Source organism: Ursus maritimus, unplaced genomic scaffold, assembly GCF_017311325.1.
Source record: "Ursus maritimus isolate PB19 unplaced genomic scaffold, ASM1731132v1 scaffold_15, whole genome shotgun sequence".
NCBI classification, from domain to species: Eukaryota; Metazoa; Chordata; class Mammalia; order Carnivora; family Ursidae; genus Ursus; species Ursus maritimus.
In genome coordinates, this window is record NW_024423897.1 from 19,252,449 (window position 1) to 19,273,160 (window position 20,712).

Here is a 20,712-nt window from a genome sequence, read left to right on the forward strand (position 1 = left end):
TGCACATTACAAATGTAGGGCCCACAAGTCAGCTTACAGTACTGATTCAAACCAAAAGGGGTTCTGGTTACCCAGAAAAGTCTGTTTTCTGGAGTAGCCCATTCCGACCTCAACTTCTGCTATGTGTCATGTTGGGCAAGTCTCACAATCCCTCTGAGCCACAGGGTCTGCATCAGCAAAGGTGGAGAACCGTACCCACCCCCCAGTGTGCCCTGGTAAGGACCGTGTGTGGTCAAGTCATGTCCCCTGTGACTGCTCTGCCAGCCCAGGTCAGACGTTAGGTACTCCTCTCAGTAGTATTACTCTCTGAGAACTCAGGGCAACTGGGGTTGCCTCGGGCGTGTGGGGGGTGCTGACTGCATGATGTGGTCTTAGGTTCCAATAGTAGTGGTTGGCCGCGTTTAGGACACAGAGGTCAGGAGAAGAACACAAATGTCCGACTTGCTCAAGAGGCATGGAGCTCCACCCATGCTCTCAGCTCACACTGCTCCATCTCCCAGCCACCTTTTATTTCCCCAGACAAGCTCGCTTCTTTCTCCCTCTGAGCCCTCCCTTGGCCCACAGCATTAGGGGCTCCCCTCAGGAACTCTGGTGTTCCCTGTACCCATGAAGATGACCAAGCTGCCAACAGATCCCTTTCTCAGATGGGGAGCGTGAGGTGCAGGGAAGCTGGGGCTCACTGGGGTTAAACTGTGCTTAGGCAGCTGTAGTAGACAGGATAACGGCCCCCCAAAGTAGCCAATGCCTAATTCCTGGAACCTGGGCATATGTCATCTTTGCAAAGGGATTCTGCAAATATAATTAATGAAGGATCTGAGATGGGGAGATTGTCCGAGTGGTCCCAGTGCAACCACAGGGGTCTTCATACATGAAAGGATGCAGGAAGGTCAGAGTGAGAGAAGGGGATGTGATGATGAAGGACAGATGGGGGAGGGAGAAGGAGCACAAGGGAGAGGGAGTGAAGGGGAGCGGTGGGAGTAGAAGAGGAGGGGAAGGCATGGGGAAAAGAGAGGGAGACTTGGAGATATTATGCTGCTAGCCTTGAAGATGGAGAAAGGAGCCATGAGCCAAAGAACGTGGGCACCCTTGAGAAACTAGTGCAAGCAAATGGATCCCTCCCTAGAGCCTCCAAAGGGGACACAGCCCTGCCAACACAGCGACTTTAGCTCAGTACAACCCCTTTTCAGACGTCTGACCTCCACAAATTGAAGAGAATAAATATGTGTTGTTTTAATAAGCCAGTAAATTTGTGATAATTTATAATTAGGAAACTAAGAAGCAGGAAGCTGGCTGTACCCAAAGGTCTTTCCAGCAGGGGAGCCAGAGTGGCCCACAGGACAGCACAGGATGGGCACCAGAGAGGCCCTGGTTTTAATTCTGGCCTGGCCACTAACTCACAGTATAAGTCAGCGCCCCCCCCCTCATCCTGGGGCCTCAGTCTCCCCATTTGCAAGGGGTTGGCGTCCATTACCTGTAGGGCCCCTGGCTTTCCCCTTCTAGGATGTTATGGGTCCACTCCACACACTCCCAAACTTCTACCGTGGGACAAGCTATTATTTCCCTAATATTTCCCTGATCTTTCCGAGAGGATATAACTGAATGATGGGAAAACCGCCCTAGAGGCAGACAGACCTGCATATGCATCTGGCCTTTACCTGCTTCTGAGCTGTGTGACCTGGAAAAGCTGCCTCACTTCCTGGAGCCTTGGTGTCCCCACTTGGAAAATATGGATAATAATTCTGACTACATGTGGTTGTGGGGGGTTAAAAAGGATCTGCACGTGGTGCTCAGCACTGTGCTTGGCATTTAGCAAGGGGTCAGCACATGGTGGCGGTGCTGGTGCTGCTGATGGTGATTACGACTGTGCACTAGGCTGGAGGGACAGAGCCACTGTGCTCACAACCCCTCCCCACCTCCCCCCCCTGCCACAGGCAGTCTGGCCAACCACAGATGTGGACAAAGAAGACGTGGCCAGCTGGGAGGCCCCTGAGCCGAGGCTCTGTGACAAGCTGGGAGGGGCTGTGCTTCTGCTTGGGGATGTTAGCCCTGGAGGGGGTGATCCTGAGTTGGGTGTGTTGGGGGGGGGTCACTGGGCCGGCCCCTGGGACCAGCCTGGGTAGCTCGTACTTACTCAAATGGGTCGCTGGGGTCAGCTTTCTGCAGTTCTGGAGGAATTGGGATCCGCTTATAGTACATCTCCCAGTCAAAGGCGCCCCGCATGGCATCCCCTGCCTGTGTTTCATACCGAAAGTCATCGTGGTCAATTACGTCAATCATTGGGCACACGATGGTCTTGCGGTTCCGAGCGATGCGGTCTGAAAAAGTCAAGAGATGCCCGTCAGGGAGGCAGGACGGGGCGAACAGCTAAGTGCATGACCCTGTTGTGCAGCTGACTCACATTTTTAACGTGTTCCCTGAGTGAATTCTCTGAACACTTGAGTTTGGGAATCCCAAGAGGAAGGGAGAGCGCAGGTAAGCAAGATGGGCCAGGGCTCCCGTCCCAGCCCTGCTACCTGTGAGCTACATAAATCATGTCTCAGCCCCAGTGTTCTTCGTGAAACTGGGAGAAGAGGCTCTGTGTCCCAGGTTGCTATGAGTATCGGACACTGTGACGGTTGGAGGCTCGGCACAGTTGCCTGTAATGGTCAGCACTGTTGTGGAAAGAGGCTCATTTCCTTCTGGGAAGGCTCCTGTCCTGGCCCTGTCAGGCTACACATTCCAGATCCTAACCTTGACTCGAGGCCCAAAGTAGCCAGGCATCCTGGTACTTGCCCCTGACAGCTCCTCAAAACTTCCTAGCTATAGTTAGTGACCAAATGGCCCTCCCTGCGAGAGAGTTCAGCTCACTTCTTCCAACAGTCACAACTACTGAAGAGGGATAGGCTAAACAAACAGAATTTTCTTCTAGGAGAGAAAGCAGCATTTTTGCCTTTTTCTAAGCTGCAAGACACAATCCATAGGTGGGTCATGAAATTGTGTGTGTGTGTGTGTGTGTGTGTGTGTGTGTAATGAACCAAAAAAGAGTATTGAATGTCAGGGTGCATTCCAAGTGATAAGAAAAAGTACTTCTTCAGGAAATGTGTTGCAGTCCTACTACACGGGTGTGTGTTTGTGTACTGGATTGAGATGTCCAATGTATAACTGTGGCACAGGGTCAAAACAGTTTGAGAAATGCTGCTTTGGGCAGTGTGTTCTCTGAGCCGCCAGTGCCAAGGCACCCACAGTGTGTTTACAAACACACCAAGGCTGCCCCTGCCCCAGCTGCACCGAATCAGAATCTCTGGGGGTGGAGCTTGCGTCTGCCTGGTGAGCGGGCTCCCTAGGGATGCTTAATGAAGTCGAAGAAACTTCTCCAAGGACAGATCTAGAGAAGCGCTTCCCCCCCCAGTTATTCACGGCCACACAGGAGATTTCACTTCTATGGAGGCTCTGGGCCCAGGACACAGAGCTCTGCTGGAGGCGGGCTGATTGTGGGAGGTGGGGGGTCAAGGGGCAGCATCAGATAGAGTGTTCCAGGGTGCTACACTCACTGGGGGACAGAATGCCCAGGTCCAGACCCTGGTGTTGTCACCTACGAGCAGTAGAACTTTGACGAAGGTTATCTGATGCCTCTGGACCTTGGTTTCCCTGCCAACAAAACGGAGGAAGAGAGCACTAGTCTCGTGGGGTCCCCATGAAGACCGAATGGGACAGTGGGGCCAAGATGCGCAGCCCAGCCTCTTGCACAACCGCACGCCGCCGACACTGTCTGTGACCAGGCTTGCTGAAAGAAGCTCAGAAGCTGAGCATCTCCCTCGTTCTCCTGGTGTTTTAGTTTTCTCATTTGTTGTACGTGGATAATAATGCCTGGCCTGTCTGCTTTACCCCATAACCGTCAAATTCAAATGCGGCTGTGTCCTAAAAAGCTAAGGGACTAGCAGATCCATGATGATGATGGTGATGGTGATGGTGGTGGTGGTGGAAATGAGGATCAACAGTGGCTTTCCTCTGGGGGCTGAGTCCTTCTCAGGCTTAGGAATGTCTCCTCGCCACAGAAGGCAGTGAGTTTCGAGACAAAAGCCCTGATGTGCTCTGTCAGCTGCTTGTATGAACAGGGACAGACTTTCACATCTACACCACCCGTTCACATTTCTATCAGAAAAACAGAAAATAAAAAAGAGGGAGCAAGTTTCTTCCATGTATTCTGCAGATTATGAAAATTACCCTCATATATTTCCATAGAAACAGAGTTAAGGGCTATTTAGGCTCCCAGCTCAGCTTCGTGCCCCACCACTTCATTCTCTTTATGAGTCACTGGATGACCCGACAAATGGGTTGGTCCTTCAGCTCCATAAATTCGGTGATTTATGGTGAGGCTTTTTTCTTTCTTTTCCTTTTTCTCTTTCAGTAATGAGAGGCAGATGCAGAGACCTCTTGGCTTCGTAACATAAACAGTTGACCAGAAAATCTGTGTTATATCCTTTTCCTAATCCAGTGGGATCCTGGACCCTTGGGTCAGAAGCATATAATCTAATACTGAGGTTCCATGCTGATCTGTGTCAGAAAACAGATTTGCTGGATTATCCCATTAAACTGTGTGGGTTTTGCTTTCTGTTCTCACCTCTGCTTGGTGGCCTGACCAGTGCTCCTCAAAATGTGGTCCCTGGACCAGAAGCACTGGGACCGCCTGGGAGCTGGTTAGAAATGCAGCTTCTCAGGCCCTACCCCTAGATCTCCTCAGTCAGAAACTCTGGGGTGGGCTCCAGCAGTCTGTGTTTTCATGAGTCTTTCAGATGATTCTGACGCAGGATCAAGTTGGCCCTAAACTTCAGTCCCCTTTTCTCCCCAGCTTTCTGTTATGGCGAGAATACCCACCCATGTGTGAGGAGTTCCTTTTCTCTCTAGATTGACAACTCTTCTCTGATCTGCCTCCATCCCTGTCCCTCACCTGATTCCCAGTTTCAGTGGACCATTTCCTCGACGTCCACCTGTTAGCACCAGCTCAACGGCTTCAACGAATCTGAGCTCCGCAGAACTCAGACCTGCTTCCTCAGCCAGCTATGAGGCACCTCACCGCCCACAATCCAATCCTCATGTCACTCTTCTGTCTGCAAGGTTATGGTGAATGGCTGCCAGATCATGCTGCCCTGTCCACAGCCCTTTCCTGATAGCTGTCAGAAACTCTCCAGGGAGGAAAGGAGTTCAGGGAAGGCAGTGTGGTGTTGTGAGTGGACAGACTTTGGGGCCAGATAGATGGTGACTTTGACACTTACGGCCCAAGGGAACAATATTGAGTCACTCAGTATCTCTGAAACTCAATTTCTTCTACTATAAAATGGGGACACTTCTGACCTGGCATGGTTTTGGGAGGACTGGAGATAACACTTACAACTTTCCTGGCTCAGTAGCAGTGCAGTGAATGTTAACTATTCTAAGTTGCTAGGATAATGTCCCTCCACAGTTTGGCTCCTACCAGTAGACAGCCTTGGCTTGCTTTCCAATAAAACTTGAAGTAAACTTGAAAACACAGAAAATCATGTAAGTAGATATTAGTGTGCTGTAGGACTTTGGGCAAGTCACCTCCCCCCTTGGCTTCCTTCTCTGTAAAATGAAGGACAGGGCTTGAGTGGATTTTCAAGGTTTCTTTGAGCACTTCTGAGTCCCTCGGGGCACCTGATGTTGGCTGGCTGCATCTCAAGCAGTCAAGGGAACCCGTGTGGATGATCCCTGCAGAAGGCTGGGGCCTACCTAGCCTTGGGAGGGTCCCTTACCAAGCAAGGGGGGAAGCCAGTTGACATTGGCTTCACAGTGCGAGTCTAAGAATGTGATGACATCCCCGGTTGCCGCCGAGGCCCCCAGCATCCGCGTCCTTATCAGCCCTTCCCGTTTCTTGGTTCGAAGAATCCTCACACTGGGGAAAAGGGCCATGTAGTCCTCAAGTGGCTTCTTCAGGTGCTCTGTGAGTGGGACAGAAGAGGACAGATGGACAGAAGGGTAAGAACAGCTGCTTAGTAACCATTCCTGTCACCCCTCCCTTACGTGTGCACTGTATAGTTTAGACACAGCTTTCCCATAGGATGTCTCATTGGACCTTTCATGTAGGATCACCACCTGCATGCCCTAAATGGGAAAACTGCAGCTCAAAGTCGTCCAGAGACAGTGCCAGGCCTGGAACACACAGAGGTCATCTGTATTAGAGTGCGGGCAGCTGCGGTTAATGCTTGGCTGAGATCTATTCCCTCTTTTTCCGGAAACAATACTCTGAATTTGCTTTGTGAAACTGCCCCTCCCCCTCCTCAGTCCCTCACACTTAAGGGGAAGCTCACCCCACCCCCCGGAGCCCAGTGGCAGGAGCCCGTGGCATAGGTTCAACCAATCAGAGCACTCCATTTCCTTGCCTACAGTGATTGGTTCATGGATGGCCATGTGACTTGAGTAGCTTCAAATAATGACTCCTGGGATTTTTTTTTTTTTTTTTAGAACTATTTAAAAACGAGGCCCTTTCATTTTACTAGAGTTGGTAAGTTGGTTGTCCATCAGTCTGGAGGTGCTGGTGACAACTTTGGCAAATGAGGTGATCAGAGGTGGGAAGGGGTTCCTGCCAGGACTGAAGTGACGTGTGGAAAGAGTTGAGATGGAAATGATCCTGATGGCATTTTCATTCCCCAGATCCCCCTGTGCCCGAGGCAGACTCCTAGATGTTCTCACTACACATGAAACAAATTAGTCTTTCTGCTTATTCTAATGTGGGCTGGATTTCTGCCCTGTGTCTGGTAAAGTTGTTCTGAATAAATCTCACAGATAGTCTCTTCTTACTAGAAGTCCCAACCTTAACCCTGGTGTCTCTCTCTCTCTTTTCTTTTTTTTTTTTAAGATTTTATTTATTTATTTGACAGGGAGAGACAGCCAGCAAGAGAGGGAACACAAGCAGGGGGAGTGTGAGAGGAAGAAGCAGGCTCCCAGCAGAGGAGCCTGACGTGGGGCTCGATCCCAAGACTCTGGGATCACACCCTGAGAGGAAGGCAGATGCTTAACGACTGCACCACCCAGGCGCCCCGACCCTGGTGTCTCTTGATTTTAATCAGGGTTACAGCCCCTTATGAAAACTCTAGTGTGGAAAAAAAAACCCCACTAGAATGGCTACAAAACCCCCTCAAGTTTATATCACGCTAGATGATGAAATACTGAATGCTTTTACCCTATGATAAGGATAAAGACTGCACACTCTCACACCACTTCCACTCAACACTACTGGAATTTCTGGCCAGTGCAACTGGCAAGACAAAGAAATGAAAGGCATAAAGATTGGGAAGAAAAAGGAAACAATATCTTTAATTGTAGATGACAGGGCTGTTTACACAGAAAAATCCTAGGAAATCTACAAAGAAACTAGAACTAATAGGTATACTGAGCAAGATATCAGGATACAGGTCAACTCTTACAAATTGTATTCCTATATACCGGTGGATAAAAAAGCAAATGGAAAATGCAATTAAAAATGGTAAAAATACCATTTGCAATTCAGTAAGAGAAGTAAAAACTGTATACTTTAAAAACTGTTCTAAAACACGGTTGAAAGATATTAAAGACTAAAATAAATAGAAAGATAGTCCATGGTCATGGATTGGATGATTTAATATTGTTAAGATAGCAAAACCGCTTATATTGATCTAAATGATCTAAAGATTCAATGAGCTCAAAATCACAGCTGAACTCTTTGCAAAAATTGATAACTGACAAGCTATATCCTAAAATTTATGGAAGAGATCAAGGGATTTAGGATGGCCAGAACAATCTTTTGATTACTTATACATGAACGTTTATAGCAACACTATTCACAACAGCCAACTGGTGGAAAGAACCCAAGCTTCCGTCACCTCGTGACTGGATAAATGACTATGATATCTATCCATACAGTGGACTATTACTCAACCATAAAAAGGAATAAGGAACTGATACAGGGTACAATGCAGATGAACCTCAAAACATTACACCGAGTAACAGATGCCAGACACAAAAGGGCACATATTATATCATTCCACTTGTATGAAATTCCAGAATAGGTAAATCCATAGAGACAGCAAGCAGATTAGTGATTACCAGAGACTGGGGTAGAGGGAGAAATAGGGAGTGACTACTTAATGGGTATGGGGTTTCCTTTTTTTTTTTTTTTTTTTAAGATTTTATTTATTTAACAGAGAGAGAGACAGCCAGCGAGAGAGGGAGCACAAGCAGGGGGAGTGGGAGAGGAAGAAGCAGGCTCCCAGCAGAGGAGCCCGATGTGGGGCTCGATCCCAGAACGCTGGGATCATGCCCTGAGCCGAAGGCAGACGCTCAACGACTGAGCCACCCAGGCGCCACTGGGGTTTCCTTTTGATCAAACATATTAGAACGAAGTGATGGTTGCACAACACTGTGAATGTACTAAATGCCAATGGATTGTATCCTTTAACATGGTTAATTTGATGTTACGTGGATTTTACCTCAATTAAAAAAATGGGTAAAATATCTGAATAGGCACTTCTCCAAAGATGATATACAAACAGCCAATAATCACATGAAAAGAAGTTCAACATCCTTAGTCATCAGGAAAATGAAAATCAAAACCACAATGAGATACTACTTCACCTCCACTAGGATGGCTGTAATGAAAAAGTCAGATAATAAGTGTTGCCAAGGATGCTGAGAATAAGAGTCTTTATATACTGTTGGTGGGAATGCAAAATCGTGCAGCCACTTTGGAAAACAGTCTGGAGTTCCTCAAGCAGTTAAGCACAGTTACCATATTACCCAGCAATTCCACTCCTAGGTATATACCCAAGAGAAATGAAAACACATGCCCACCCAAAAACTTGTATACTGATGTTCAGAGCAGCAATATTCAGAACAGCCCCAAAGTGAAAACCACCCAAACATCCACCACTGATGGACAAACAAACATAGTCTATCCACACAATCGACTACTATTCAGCAATAAACAAGGAAAGAGCTATTGCAACAATATAGATGAACCTTTAAAAATAGTATTCTGGGTTAAAGCAGTCAGACACATAAGTCTAGATATTATGACTCTATTTACATGGAATTTCTAGAAATGCAAAAGTATAGGGACAGAAGGAAAGTCAGCAGTTGTCTGGGGCTGGGTTGGGAGTGGGGACTGACTGCAAAGAGACACAAGGAAACTTTCTGAAGTGATGGAAATATTTAAAACTGGATTATGTGATAGTTTCACAACTGTATAAGTTCACCTAAAAATACCCTGAACTGCAGACTTAAAATGGGTGATTTTTGTATTATGTAAATTGTATCTGGATAAGGCTGTTAAATTTTTAAAAATTTGTATTTCTATGTACTGGCAAAGAACAATTGGGAAGTACAATAAAAATACCCTTTATAAAATAGTTTCATATAGTTAAAGACCCAAATAAATGGAGAGATAAATCATATGTGTACAGATTGGAAGACTCCATATTGCTGAAGAGTCAATTCTCTTCAAATTTATCTATAGATTTAATGCAATCCCAATAAAATCACCCTAGGTTTTGAAACTGACAACTTGCAAAGAATCTAGAATAGAGAAAACAATCTTGAAAAAGAATAAAGTTGAAGGACTCACACTGATTTCAAACTTATTATAAAGTCAAAATAATCAGAACAGTGTAGTACTGGCAAGGAATAAACGAAAGTGTCACTAGAACAGAACAGAGAGGCCAGAACTGTACCTACTACAGTACTACATATATGTCATGGACTGATTTTTGACAAGGGCACCAAGGCAAATTCAATGAGAATATAAAAGAATTTTCAAAAATGTGAAACTAAACAAATGAGCAAAGGAAAAAAAAAAAAGAGAAAGACAAACCAAGAAACAGACTTAATTATAGAGAACACACTGCTGGTTACCAGAGGGGAAGTGGGTAGGGGGATGGGTGAAATAGGTGAAGGGGATTAAGAGTCCACTTACAATGAGCACTGAGTCATGTACAGAATTGCTGAATCACTATATTGTATACCTGGTACTAATATAACATTGTATGTTAACTATACTGGAATGGAAATGAAAAACTTAAAAAAATGTGCCAGCGTAACTGGATAAACCCATGAAAACAGATGAACGTCAACCCCTACCTCATACCATACAGAAAAAATAATTTTAGATGGGTAGCAGATTTAAACATAAAGGCTGAAACTATAAGGCTTCTTGAAGAAAACATAGGAGAATATCATTGTGAACTTGGGATAGGAAAAGATTTCTTAGGACATAAAAAGCACTAATCCATAAAAGAAAAAAACTGATAAAAACTGGACTTGATTAAGAACTTGCTCACAAAAGACATCAGCAACAAAATGACAAGGCAGGCAACCGTCTGGGAGAAAACATTCACAATACATGTCTCTGACAAAGGATTTGTATCCAGAATATGTAATGAATTCTGACAAAGTCAATCATAAAAAGATGACCATATAAAACTGGGTGAAAAACTTCGAAGCATTTTCACAAAAATATATTTCACAAAAGAACTGATCTACAAATGGCAAGTAGTGTATGAAAAGGCGTGACACAAATTAAAAGCCTGAGATGCCATTCACTATACATTCCCCAGAAAGACAAAAAGGAAAAACAGGAACAATATCAAGTACTGAGGAAGAGGTGAGCAATTGGAATTCACTCCTTGCTGCGAGAAATAGAAAATGTACAACCACTCTGAAGAGCTGTTTGCTTCTTATAAAGGTAAAAGGGCAACTCTCCTATATCCACCAATTCTACTCGTAGTTATTTACCCAAGAGAAACAAAAACATACACCCACAAAAAAAACAAAAACAAAAACAAAAACCAAGAGTGTTTCACAGTAGTTTTATTCATAGTAGTACCAACTAGAAACAATCCAAATGTCACCAACCGGTGAAGGGATAAACAAATCGTGGTAGAGTCATTCAGCAGATTCGCTACTCAGCAATAAAGGAGCAAGCTTTTGATATATCCAACCACATGGATGAATTTCAGAATTATTATGTCGAAGCAAAGAAGGCAGACACAAAAAATACCTTAGTATAGGATTCATTTCAAGTTCAGCAACAGCCAAAATAAACTTGGAGGATGGAATTAAGAACAGTGTTTGCCCCTGGGGTGTGGGGACTGGCTAGAAGGAGCATGAAGGAAATTTCTGGGATGAGGCAATTTCTGTATCTTGACTGGGGTGTTGGCTTCCCAGGTGTATACACCTGTTAAATCTTGTGGAATTGTATACTTAACATAGCTGTGCATTTTTTCACTGTTTGCAATTTTTATCTCAATTAAAAAAAATACTGGTCTATCAAACTCAATACCCAAAAAACAAATAATCCGGTTAAGAAATGGGCTGAAGACACGAATAGACATTTTTCCAAAGAGGACATCCAGATGCCAACAGACGCATGAAAAGGTGCTCACCATCACTCATCATCAGGGAAATATAAATCAAAACCACAATGAGCTAGCACCTCACACCTGTCAGAATGGCTAAAATTAACAACACAAGAAACAAGAGGGGTTGGCAAGGATGAGAAGAAAGGGGAACCCTCTTGCACTGCTGGTGGGAATGCAAATTGGTGCAGTCACTCTGGAAAATAGTATGGAGTTCCTCAAAAAGTTAAAAATAGAGCTACCCTATAATCCAGCAATTGTACTAGTAGGTATTTATCCAAAGGGTACAAAAATACAGACTTGAAAGTGTACGTGCACCCTGATGTTTATAGCGGCATTATCAATAACAGCCAAACTGTGGGGAGAGCCCAAATGTTCACTGACTGATGAATGGATAAAGAAGATGTGGTATATATACACAACGGAACATTACTCAGCCATCAAAATGAAGGAGGTGTTGCCATTTGCAACAACGTGGGTGGAGCTAGAGAGTATTATGCTAAGCGAAATAAGTCAGTCAGGGAAAGAAAAATACCATATGATTTCACTCACGTGTGGAATTTAAGAAACAAAACAGATGAACATATGGGAGGGGGAAACGAAGGGCGAGGGAAACAAACCATAACACTTAAAGACAGAACAAACCGAGGGTTGTTGGATAAGGTGGGTGGGAGATGGGCTAGATGGGATGGGTGATGGGTATTTAGGAGGCACTTTTTATGATGAGCTCTGGGTGTTGTACATAAGTGATGAATCACTGAATTCTACTCCTGAAATCAATATTGCACTACGTGTTGACTAATTAGAATTTAAATAAAAACCTAAAGAAAAAAAATACTGGTCAAAACACATACTCATTCTCTCTCCGTCTCAGCTGGGAAAGTTGGAGCTGCCTGGGAATCAGGAGAACTGGGCTGTGCTCCCACTGTCTGGCACGGTGGGCCCATCCTTGATTGCCTCTGCGCCTGAATCAGGGTTTGGACTAGAAGGTCTTCCAGGGCCCGGGATCCAGACCTCACAGAAGCCCAGTTAGCATGTGACCAGAGCTACTGGGTGATCACCTTCCCTAACCCAGGCCCCAAATCCTGCTCTGAATTCACTCGGTCTGGGGTCAGAGCTGGAAGGGCCCTCCTAAGTCACGGGGTGCATCCGAATCACCTGGTGGGCTGGCTGTAAATACAGCTGTGCTGGGCATCATCCCAGCGGACTGTGACTTGCTAAGCCTGGGGCAGCACCGAGCACCTTTAGTGTCACTTGACCCATAAGTGATTCTGATGCACAGCCAGGCCTGGAAACCACTGGAGTAGTTTGGTCTTCATTCATTCATTCATTCATTCATTCATTCATTCATTCGAGGGAGAGAAAGAGAGCACGAGCAGGGGTAGGGACAGAGGGAGAGAGAGAAGCAGGCTTTCTGCTGAGCAGGGAGCCCGACTAGGGCTCGACCCCAGGACCCTGAGTTCATGACCTGAGCTGAAGGCAGACACTTAACTGACTGAGCCACCCAGGTGCCCCATGGTCTCTATTTTATAGACAGAAAGCTGAGGTCCAGAGACGGGAAGGATCCCCCTCTGGCATATACTTAACAGCGGGGCTGGTTTCAAACCAGGGTTCCCTGGATGCCAGAACCCAATAACCCTTTTATTCTTCTCACTCCGTATAGAAGTGAATCACTTTCACTGTTATGTAAGGAAGATTATAATTTGCAAAGGAGTTTCACACATTTGATCCCCCTGCTTCATAAAATCATTCTCTGCATTGTGCTTCTCTCCCCTTGACAGGGTGAGAAAACGGATGCTCAGAGAAACTAAGAAACTCGCCTGAGGTTGTACAGCCACTAAATCACTGGTTTTTCTATAGGAACATGATGCTTTCCCCGTTTTTCTGTTTCCCCAAGCTCTCACAATCATATATTATGATCTTTGCCAGTTCCACTACCCCACTACAATTTACTTAGTTTTAAAATCAACTCCCCTTTTTAAATTAAACATTTTTATTGAATTAAATTTATTTTAAAGGGAAACAAGCACCATAAAGGGAAAATTGGTACCATTTGTGATAAAGTGCTAATAAATAAAAAATCCAAATAAAAATAAAACAGTGTGACTCGATTTTAGCCAGATCCTCCTGCCTCCGCACAACTAGGAGCTTATGGTCTGCTCTCTCTCGGTCAAGAGAGATACGGGCAACCAACCGAGACTCTCCATCCGAGGTAATCAGAAGAAATGGATGAGAGCTGGAAAGAGAAAATGTTCTTGCCACATGATTCAACATGGCCTAATGCAAAGTCTCTGAACCAACTGAGATCATCTCAGGTGCCACTTAAAACCACTTTTCACTGGAACACTCAGGACACTGCTCTGGTCCCTTGATGTAAGTCTCCAGAAACTTCCACGACCTGAAGTATGCTTTGTGTTGTATCGCCTGGCGTCTTGCAGGTCGGAGCAATTAAAAGATATAAAGAGAAAAATTATCTGCACATATACAAGCGTGCTGGAAGGCTGAAAAATACTCCAGGTCGCCTTCTTGCTTGCTTGCCAAGATTAATACGGCGCCTCCTGCCCTTTCCCACTTCGCTTTGGAACAGTGACTCTGTAGAAAGCAGAAATCAATTTGCCCTAATTGAGGGACTAAATCTTTCCAAAAGAGACTTTCTTGGGCAGTGAAACAAGATAGCAAGAGGCATGATCACGCTCCAGATATGCTGCTGTTCGGGCAGGAACACTATCTTTAAAAAAAAAGAAAAAAAAAATCCATAGTCATTGTCTGTGACCAGCGCTGCTTCTTGGCTGGGTTCAACTGGTAGGTCATTAAAACGAGGATGAGATAATCTCCTTCACCCACACACCACTACTCCCATCAGAGGGTGAAATATCACCCTGTCCGGCTCTAATCATCGAGGGCCCGGCTTGGGCAGAGCCCCATCGCTAAATCACCCCGAACGCAGATGGCCGCAGTCATTACAGATCGACCAATTAGGGCCTTTTGACAGCTTGTGGTGAAATCGGAGCAATTATTTAGGGGCAATTATACTCCTCCTGTCCTTATCAGAAAATGCATTTACACAAAATCAGGCCTGTTGCCTTATTTTACTGCACTGTCTTCTTGGATGAGCACATTCCCTAAAGTAACAGAATTTTAGAGCTGGAAGGGATTTTGGATGAAGATGATGACGGTTATGATGATGACAATTACAGGGAACGATTACTGAGCCCTTGCTCACACACGCAGCTCCCTGTCTCATCTACATCATCTCTGATGCCTACAACACCACCACAGAAAGCCCCATTTTAGAGAAGGCAGCATGAGGCTCAGCGTGGGAGATGTAACCTGTCCGAAGAATACAGCTGATAAATGATGAAGCTGAGTTCTAAAACCCAGCCCCGCCTGACCATGAAAGAGTAGGCCCTTCCTACTGCACCAAACCTCACCTCTGCCTCATGGCAGTCAGGCCCTTCATTCCACCCAGAGGGCATTGGGGAGGGCCAGAGAAGTTAAATGTCTTCTTGCCCAGAATCCTATAGGGATACGGCATTTTCCACCCTGGGATTTCTCCCGGCTTCATAAGCACTAGGACAGGGATGGAAAACAGGCATCACTGAAGTGCCTAAGCTAATGGTTGTAATGGATACCTAAAGCTGTGTTAAGAAAGGCTCTGAGGTTATATCCTGGCTCAGCATAAAAGTGCCAGGACTGAGAAGAGATGTCTGCCCTGAGGCACATCCTCATCATTCCTCTTCCAGGAGCTGCTTGGATTGAAAAGCAATACAGAATTGCTTGTGCTCTCATTACCCTTATTTAATGATGAGTCCGGGCCATCCACCGAGGAGTGAGGTTGATTCCGAAGGTGAGCCGCACAGGGTAGGGCTTTAGGCAGATGTCAGGAGAGCCGTTGAGAGTGCTCACAGGTGCATTCTGTGTGTCCTCTCTACACATCCTCGGCAACTGTTCTGCCCCCCGCTACCGGCCTGCCAGCACCTGCCTCTGCCGGGGACTCTCTGCGTCCACGGGTGGACCTCAGTCAAGGGCTGTGGTGTGGGCTTCCTCGGCCCTTGGTGTGGGCTTCCTCGGCCCTTGGAGGGGATAACCCCGAGCACGTGCTCTGCGCTGGCCCCCAGGGCTACCGTGGGAATCGTGCGCAGTGGTGCCACCACAGGCCTTCCGTTCCATTCTCACCTCCTCACTGTCTTGCTGGTATGTCTCGAAATCTCCCAAATTAACTACTTGCACTCAAATCCTGTGTCAGTTTGCAGGAAACCCCAACTGAGACAAAACCAAGTAGCAGGTATGTTTTAGAGCAACCGCAGGGTCAGCGTATGGTTCTGTGAAGCTGCCGGTGAGGACTTCCGCTCAGTCACACCTTGTTCCGTGGCGCCCGGTTTCTGTCAATAGCAGTTACTGTGTGTTCAGTACTTAGCCGTACCAAGCACATTCACTCGTCTAATCTCCACACACACTCCCAGAGGTGGTCTGTGGTTAGTGTCCCTGTTTTACCGATGAGGAAACTGGGACCCAGAGAAGTTAAGTAACTTTCCCCAGGTCCACACAGTAAGTCTTGCATTTCAATCCAGCAGCCCGGCTCCAGAGCCTGTTGTCATCTTTGTTACACTTTTTAAAAAAAAGTAAGTATCATTTCAAACATATTAACAAAGTAGAATAGAATAAAGCCCCCTCTGCCATCAAGCCATCACTCAGCTTCAGGAATTACCAGTGTCCAGATACTGTTTCATCGCTGCCCCCGCCACTGGATGGTACTGGAGGCTGTGCTCTTACCATTCATGCCTCTGGAGGAGAAAAGCCTGGGGAATTAACGTGGGAGGATATGACGGCTCCCACGGCAAGAGCACCAGCCCTTTCTCAAGAACACTCCCCGGGAGTTACCTCAAGGTCGGGCACACGGTATCTTCTCAGGAAATACTTGTTAATTACCTTGTGGGACTCCCCCTAAAGCCCCTCCAAGGACGGTGGGACAGGTATCAACTCTGACATCACTAGAGAGGAAACAGGCCCAGAGAAGACAAAGTCTCGCCCCAAGTCTTTCAGCCGGTGGGGTCTGAGTGAGGACCAGACCTCAGGGCCTGTGCTTCCCTGGGTCCTCCCCACGCTGTGCATGTGTGCACGTGTGTGCACCTCCCCTCACCCACACTCAGGCTTCTCAGGGGCCTGCAGCTTCTCCTTCCTATCTGGTCTCCAGGGCAGTAGGACCGTGAGGATGGTTCTAGCTGGCTGGCTGAGGCACAGGGAGGAACTGCAGAAGAGGAGCTGCTCTGGGTTGACTTGTGTCCCCCCAAAAAGATAAGTTCAAGTCCTAGCCCCTAGTACCTGTGAATGTGACCTTCCTTGGAATTTGGGTCTTTGCAGATGTCATCAAGAAAAGGTCATACTGGTTAAGGGTGGGCCTGAAAGCAATGACTGGTATCCTTTATAAGAGGAGGGAACTCTGGACACATGAGGAGAAGGCCATGGAACCACGGAGGCAGAAAAAAGCCCAGATGTGCCAAGGACTGTCAGCAACACCAGAAGCCTGGAGGAGGCAAGGAAGGATCCTTCTGTAGAGCCTTCTGAGGGAGCATGGCCCCGCTGACACCTTGATTTCAGACTTCCAGCCTCCAGAACTGTGAGAGAACAAAGTTCTGTTGTTTTAACCCCCCAGGGTGTGGTGCCTTGTTAAGGCAGCCCTAGGTCACTCAGACAGAAGGGTGAGGTTTTCACCCTGGCATCGTAAGAGTCGGTGACACAGAAAGAATATAGTCCCAGTCCAGCCACTACTATCCCTTGTCTGGAGCACTGTGATCTCTGGGCAGGTATGGTGGCCGTGATTGCTGTCCCTGCTCCACTGTCCCTCTTTAGGCTGCATGCAGTTTAGGTGATCTCTAAAAAGAGCAGTAAATTGCACCTTGTCACTCTTCCACTGCCTTGCTTAAGCCCTTCAGTGGCTTCCCATGGCTCTCGGATGAAAGTCCAAAATCCTTACCAGGGCTGACAAGGCTGTGTGTGTTGGTCCCCTCCCTTCCTTGCTGCCCCCCAGCTTGCCTTCTTCCTTCAGGCATCCAAAGGCCCCACGATGACCCCTTCTGCTTCCGGTTGTCTGTCCATGCTGGTCCTTTGGCCTAGGTTGCCAAGAACCCAAGCCCTTGCTCACTCTTGCCAGCAAACTCCTGTTCCTCCTTCAGCTTTGACTCAAGACTTCGACTCCTCACTAACGCCTTCCTGATGACCTCCTGGACCACAGCAGGTCCCTAGGGCAGATCATCACAGAGCCCTGGAACATGTCCTTTGTGTCCCTCAGCTCAGGTCATCATCTATCGTCCTGCATTCGTGGCATTACTTCCTCTGTCTCCCTCCCACTTTGAGCTCCCGGAGGGCGAGCCCTGTGAACACTCTGCCCGCCACGTGCCTCACGCAGAGCCAGAGGCATCTGCCAATCCCTGCTGATCCCACACGCCTGCCTCCTCCACCCTTTCATCCGGTTTGATTTGATTTGATCTGATTTCCCTGTGAAGGAAGCAGGTCACGGTTCATCATCCTCATTTGCTGACGAGGGAAGTCAAGTTCAGGAGATGATGTTTCTGGTCCAACGTTACACAGCCAGCAAGGTAAGGTGAAGACAGGACTCAAATCCAGTTCAGTGTGTTCAGGAATCTTCACTCCAGTGCTGTGTGCAATCAAATCTATTCCCAAGTAGAATTCCTGAGCTTCTGTCTCTGGTGTCATTGAACCTTGCAGAGACACCTGCTGAGGAGCACCCCAAAACTAAGGAGCTCTGTATGTCCCACACTCTGGCAGGGCACAGAGCATGTGGGAGAGGGGCCCAGGGACGGGCCCTTGAGGGAAGAGGAGGAGAAGGAGAAGGAGAAGGGACGTAGGGATCAAGTCACAAACCAGACGGATCGGCATCGTCCGTGTCACTCGGTTCTCCGGCCTCCGGGGGTGTTGTTAATAACGCAGACGCTGTGGCGGGAGAGGCTGCCCTCCACACATCCGGCCTGGCTTCTGGGAGCTGTAGGTGTTCTGGGTCTTGTCACATCTCAGCTCTGCCGGGCTTCTGGCTATTAAAGTGTCATAGCTCATCTGTTTCCAGGATTGACTTGTTCACTTTTAAGTCTTAGTGTATTCCAAGGTGCTGCCAATCCATTTGGAGGAGGGAGGGCCCACAGCAGTGCAAAGTGTCACCCTTTGTCCTGTTATGACACTTAGGTGCTTCCAACCGAAGGAAAATTGTTAAGATGAGGTGGACCCTCATCTTTATTATCACTGTCATTGTCATGATTTTTATCGCGTGCTCACCGTGTGCCTGGGCCTGCTGTCTCATTTCATTCCCAAAACAACTCTACTAGGTAGGCACTGTTAACTACCTTAGATGGGGAAACTGAGGCTTTGAAAAGTTTTATGTGAATCTATGTCCAAATAGCCAGTAGGTGACAGCCAGAGCCATGCCAGGTGTTTCTGATCCCCAAAGCTGGCATAATTAACTACAAAACTACATCACCCCTGGAGGTCCCCAGTCTCTCCATTCTGCCTGGTGGGTATGTTTCCAATCCCAAAACCTCTATCCTATCTCCCATCCCCTGGGATGTTCAGGGCTTTCACTTGCTAAAAAAACTTACAGACAGGTGACTACGAACAGCAGGAAAATTAAAAAGACAGGTCGGGAAGGAAAGCGATGATGGCACCAGGATGGGTTTTGGCAGGTGAAATGCACAGGCATTTAAGCATCATTTACTGTTTGGAAAAGTCAAACAGACCAGTCCTTCAGGACAGACATACTGTTCTGGCCCTGAGTTCTGGGAGAACTTCAGAGTGGCAGAGATGAAAGGGGCCCTGGAGTTCAGCTCAAAGCCCTTTCTCATTCTCCTTTGATGTGGGTCCTCTCCTAAGACAGTCTAAGGTGTAATAGACATTCTGGATGGCTGGTTCTGAAAACCCAGCCACCTCTTTTCCCCCTTCCTCTTCCCTGGCCTCCTCTTCTTGACAACAGCTTTATTGAGATATAATGCACATCCCATACAATTCACCCATTTCAAGCCTACAATTCAATGTCCACCAGCCAGTACCGTACTGTTGAAAGTAGCAAACCAGCTGTACCTTAGTGAAGGCATGTCTGTGAAGAGAACTTGGGTCTGTTTCATCCTGCTGGGTGCCAGGGTCTATGATAGGCACATTCCTTTCTGTTGATCTAATACGGTGGTTTTCAAAGCGCAGACCCCAGACCAGGTGTATCAGCATCACCTAGGAACTTAGGAAAAATGCCAATTCTGAGGCCTCTCCCCAAACCCACTGAATCAGATGAGTGGGGCCCACTGACCTGGATTTTAACAGGTTCTCTAAGTGATGCTTGTGCATGTTAGCGTTCAAGAAAAACACCGATCTGACTTAACGCACAAGGTGAGAGCAGAGAAATGAATCTAGGCCAACATGATCATATCAGGATTTCTAAATGATTAGAAATGGAACCTCAGTTTTCCTGCTAGAATAATAGAAAAACTGAAGTTCTCCAAGGAATGCAAGACAATTTGCTGGCCTCCAGCAAAACTGTGAAGGGGATGGGTCCTGGCTCGGGTACCCTCCATCCTCGTCCTCGGACTCATGGTGGTCCCCACCTGGGCCGGCCTCTCCTTCACCTCCACAACCCTCCTCTTGCTGCCTTCAAGCGACAGAAGATCTGACAAACGAATGTTCCTCCTGATAGGCTCACAGCAAGGGCTCTTAACCCTTAGCCCTAAGAATCCCTGGGGGAATCTGTTTTCACAGACATTCTCTATGTCGGGGAACAGTGACTTTCAAAACCTCTTGACTGTGACCCATAAAAAAATACACTTTACATGATGACCCGGTACATAGACACATAACTGAAATACAACATTGATGCGCTTGGATATGTTTTTTCCTATTCTAGCCTCTTGTATTTCATTTTTGTTAAAAAGCTGGTCATGATCCCTGAAACTGGTGTCATGACCTTCCAATGAGTCTACTACAATCCGAAAGACCCTGCCCTGGGGCACAGTCTGGAATCTACGGTGTTAAAAAAGATGCCTCACTTGATCTTTAGGTCCTCGGCCATGGCCCCTGACCAGAGGCCAGTGCTCTCTGCCCAAAGCCCATTGTTGTTACTGTTATTATTGCCAAGATTCTGAGAAAGTGTACTCAAGGTCCAAGTTCTACATGCATGACTGCCGTTGCCCTGCTGACCTCAGGAGGCTGTTACTAGAACGCCTGTATGTTGATTTGAGATCTCTGGAGTACCACATGGGTGGAGAAACTGATTATGCCCAAGTGGTCAATTTTCTTCTACCAGAGACTCTAAAGAGCGTATTTTAGGTGTTCTTCC

General features: G+C 46.9%; 1 protein-coding gene across 1 annotated transcript in view; it reads right to left on the reverse strand.

Annotated features, from left to right (window-relative positions):
- Positions 1-20,712, reverse strand: part of GALNT10 (polypeptide N-acetylgalactosaminyltransferase 10) — a 218,049-nt gene that overhangs the window by 37,648 nt on the left and 159,689 nt on the right. Inside the window, exons 5-6 of the mRNA XM_040630382.1 lie at positions 5,751-5,936; positions 2,132-2,315 (exon numbers count right to left, since the gene is read on the reverse strand). Of these exons, the coding sequence (XP_040486316.1) occupies positions 2,132-2,315; positions 5,751-5,936 (370 nt within the window). The remainder of the gene's footprint in view (positions 1-2,131; positions 2,316-5,750; positions 5,937-20,712) is intronic.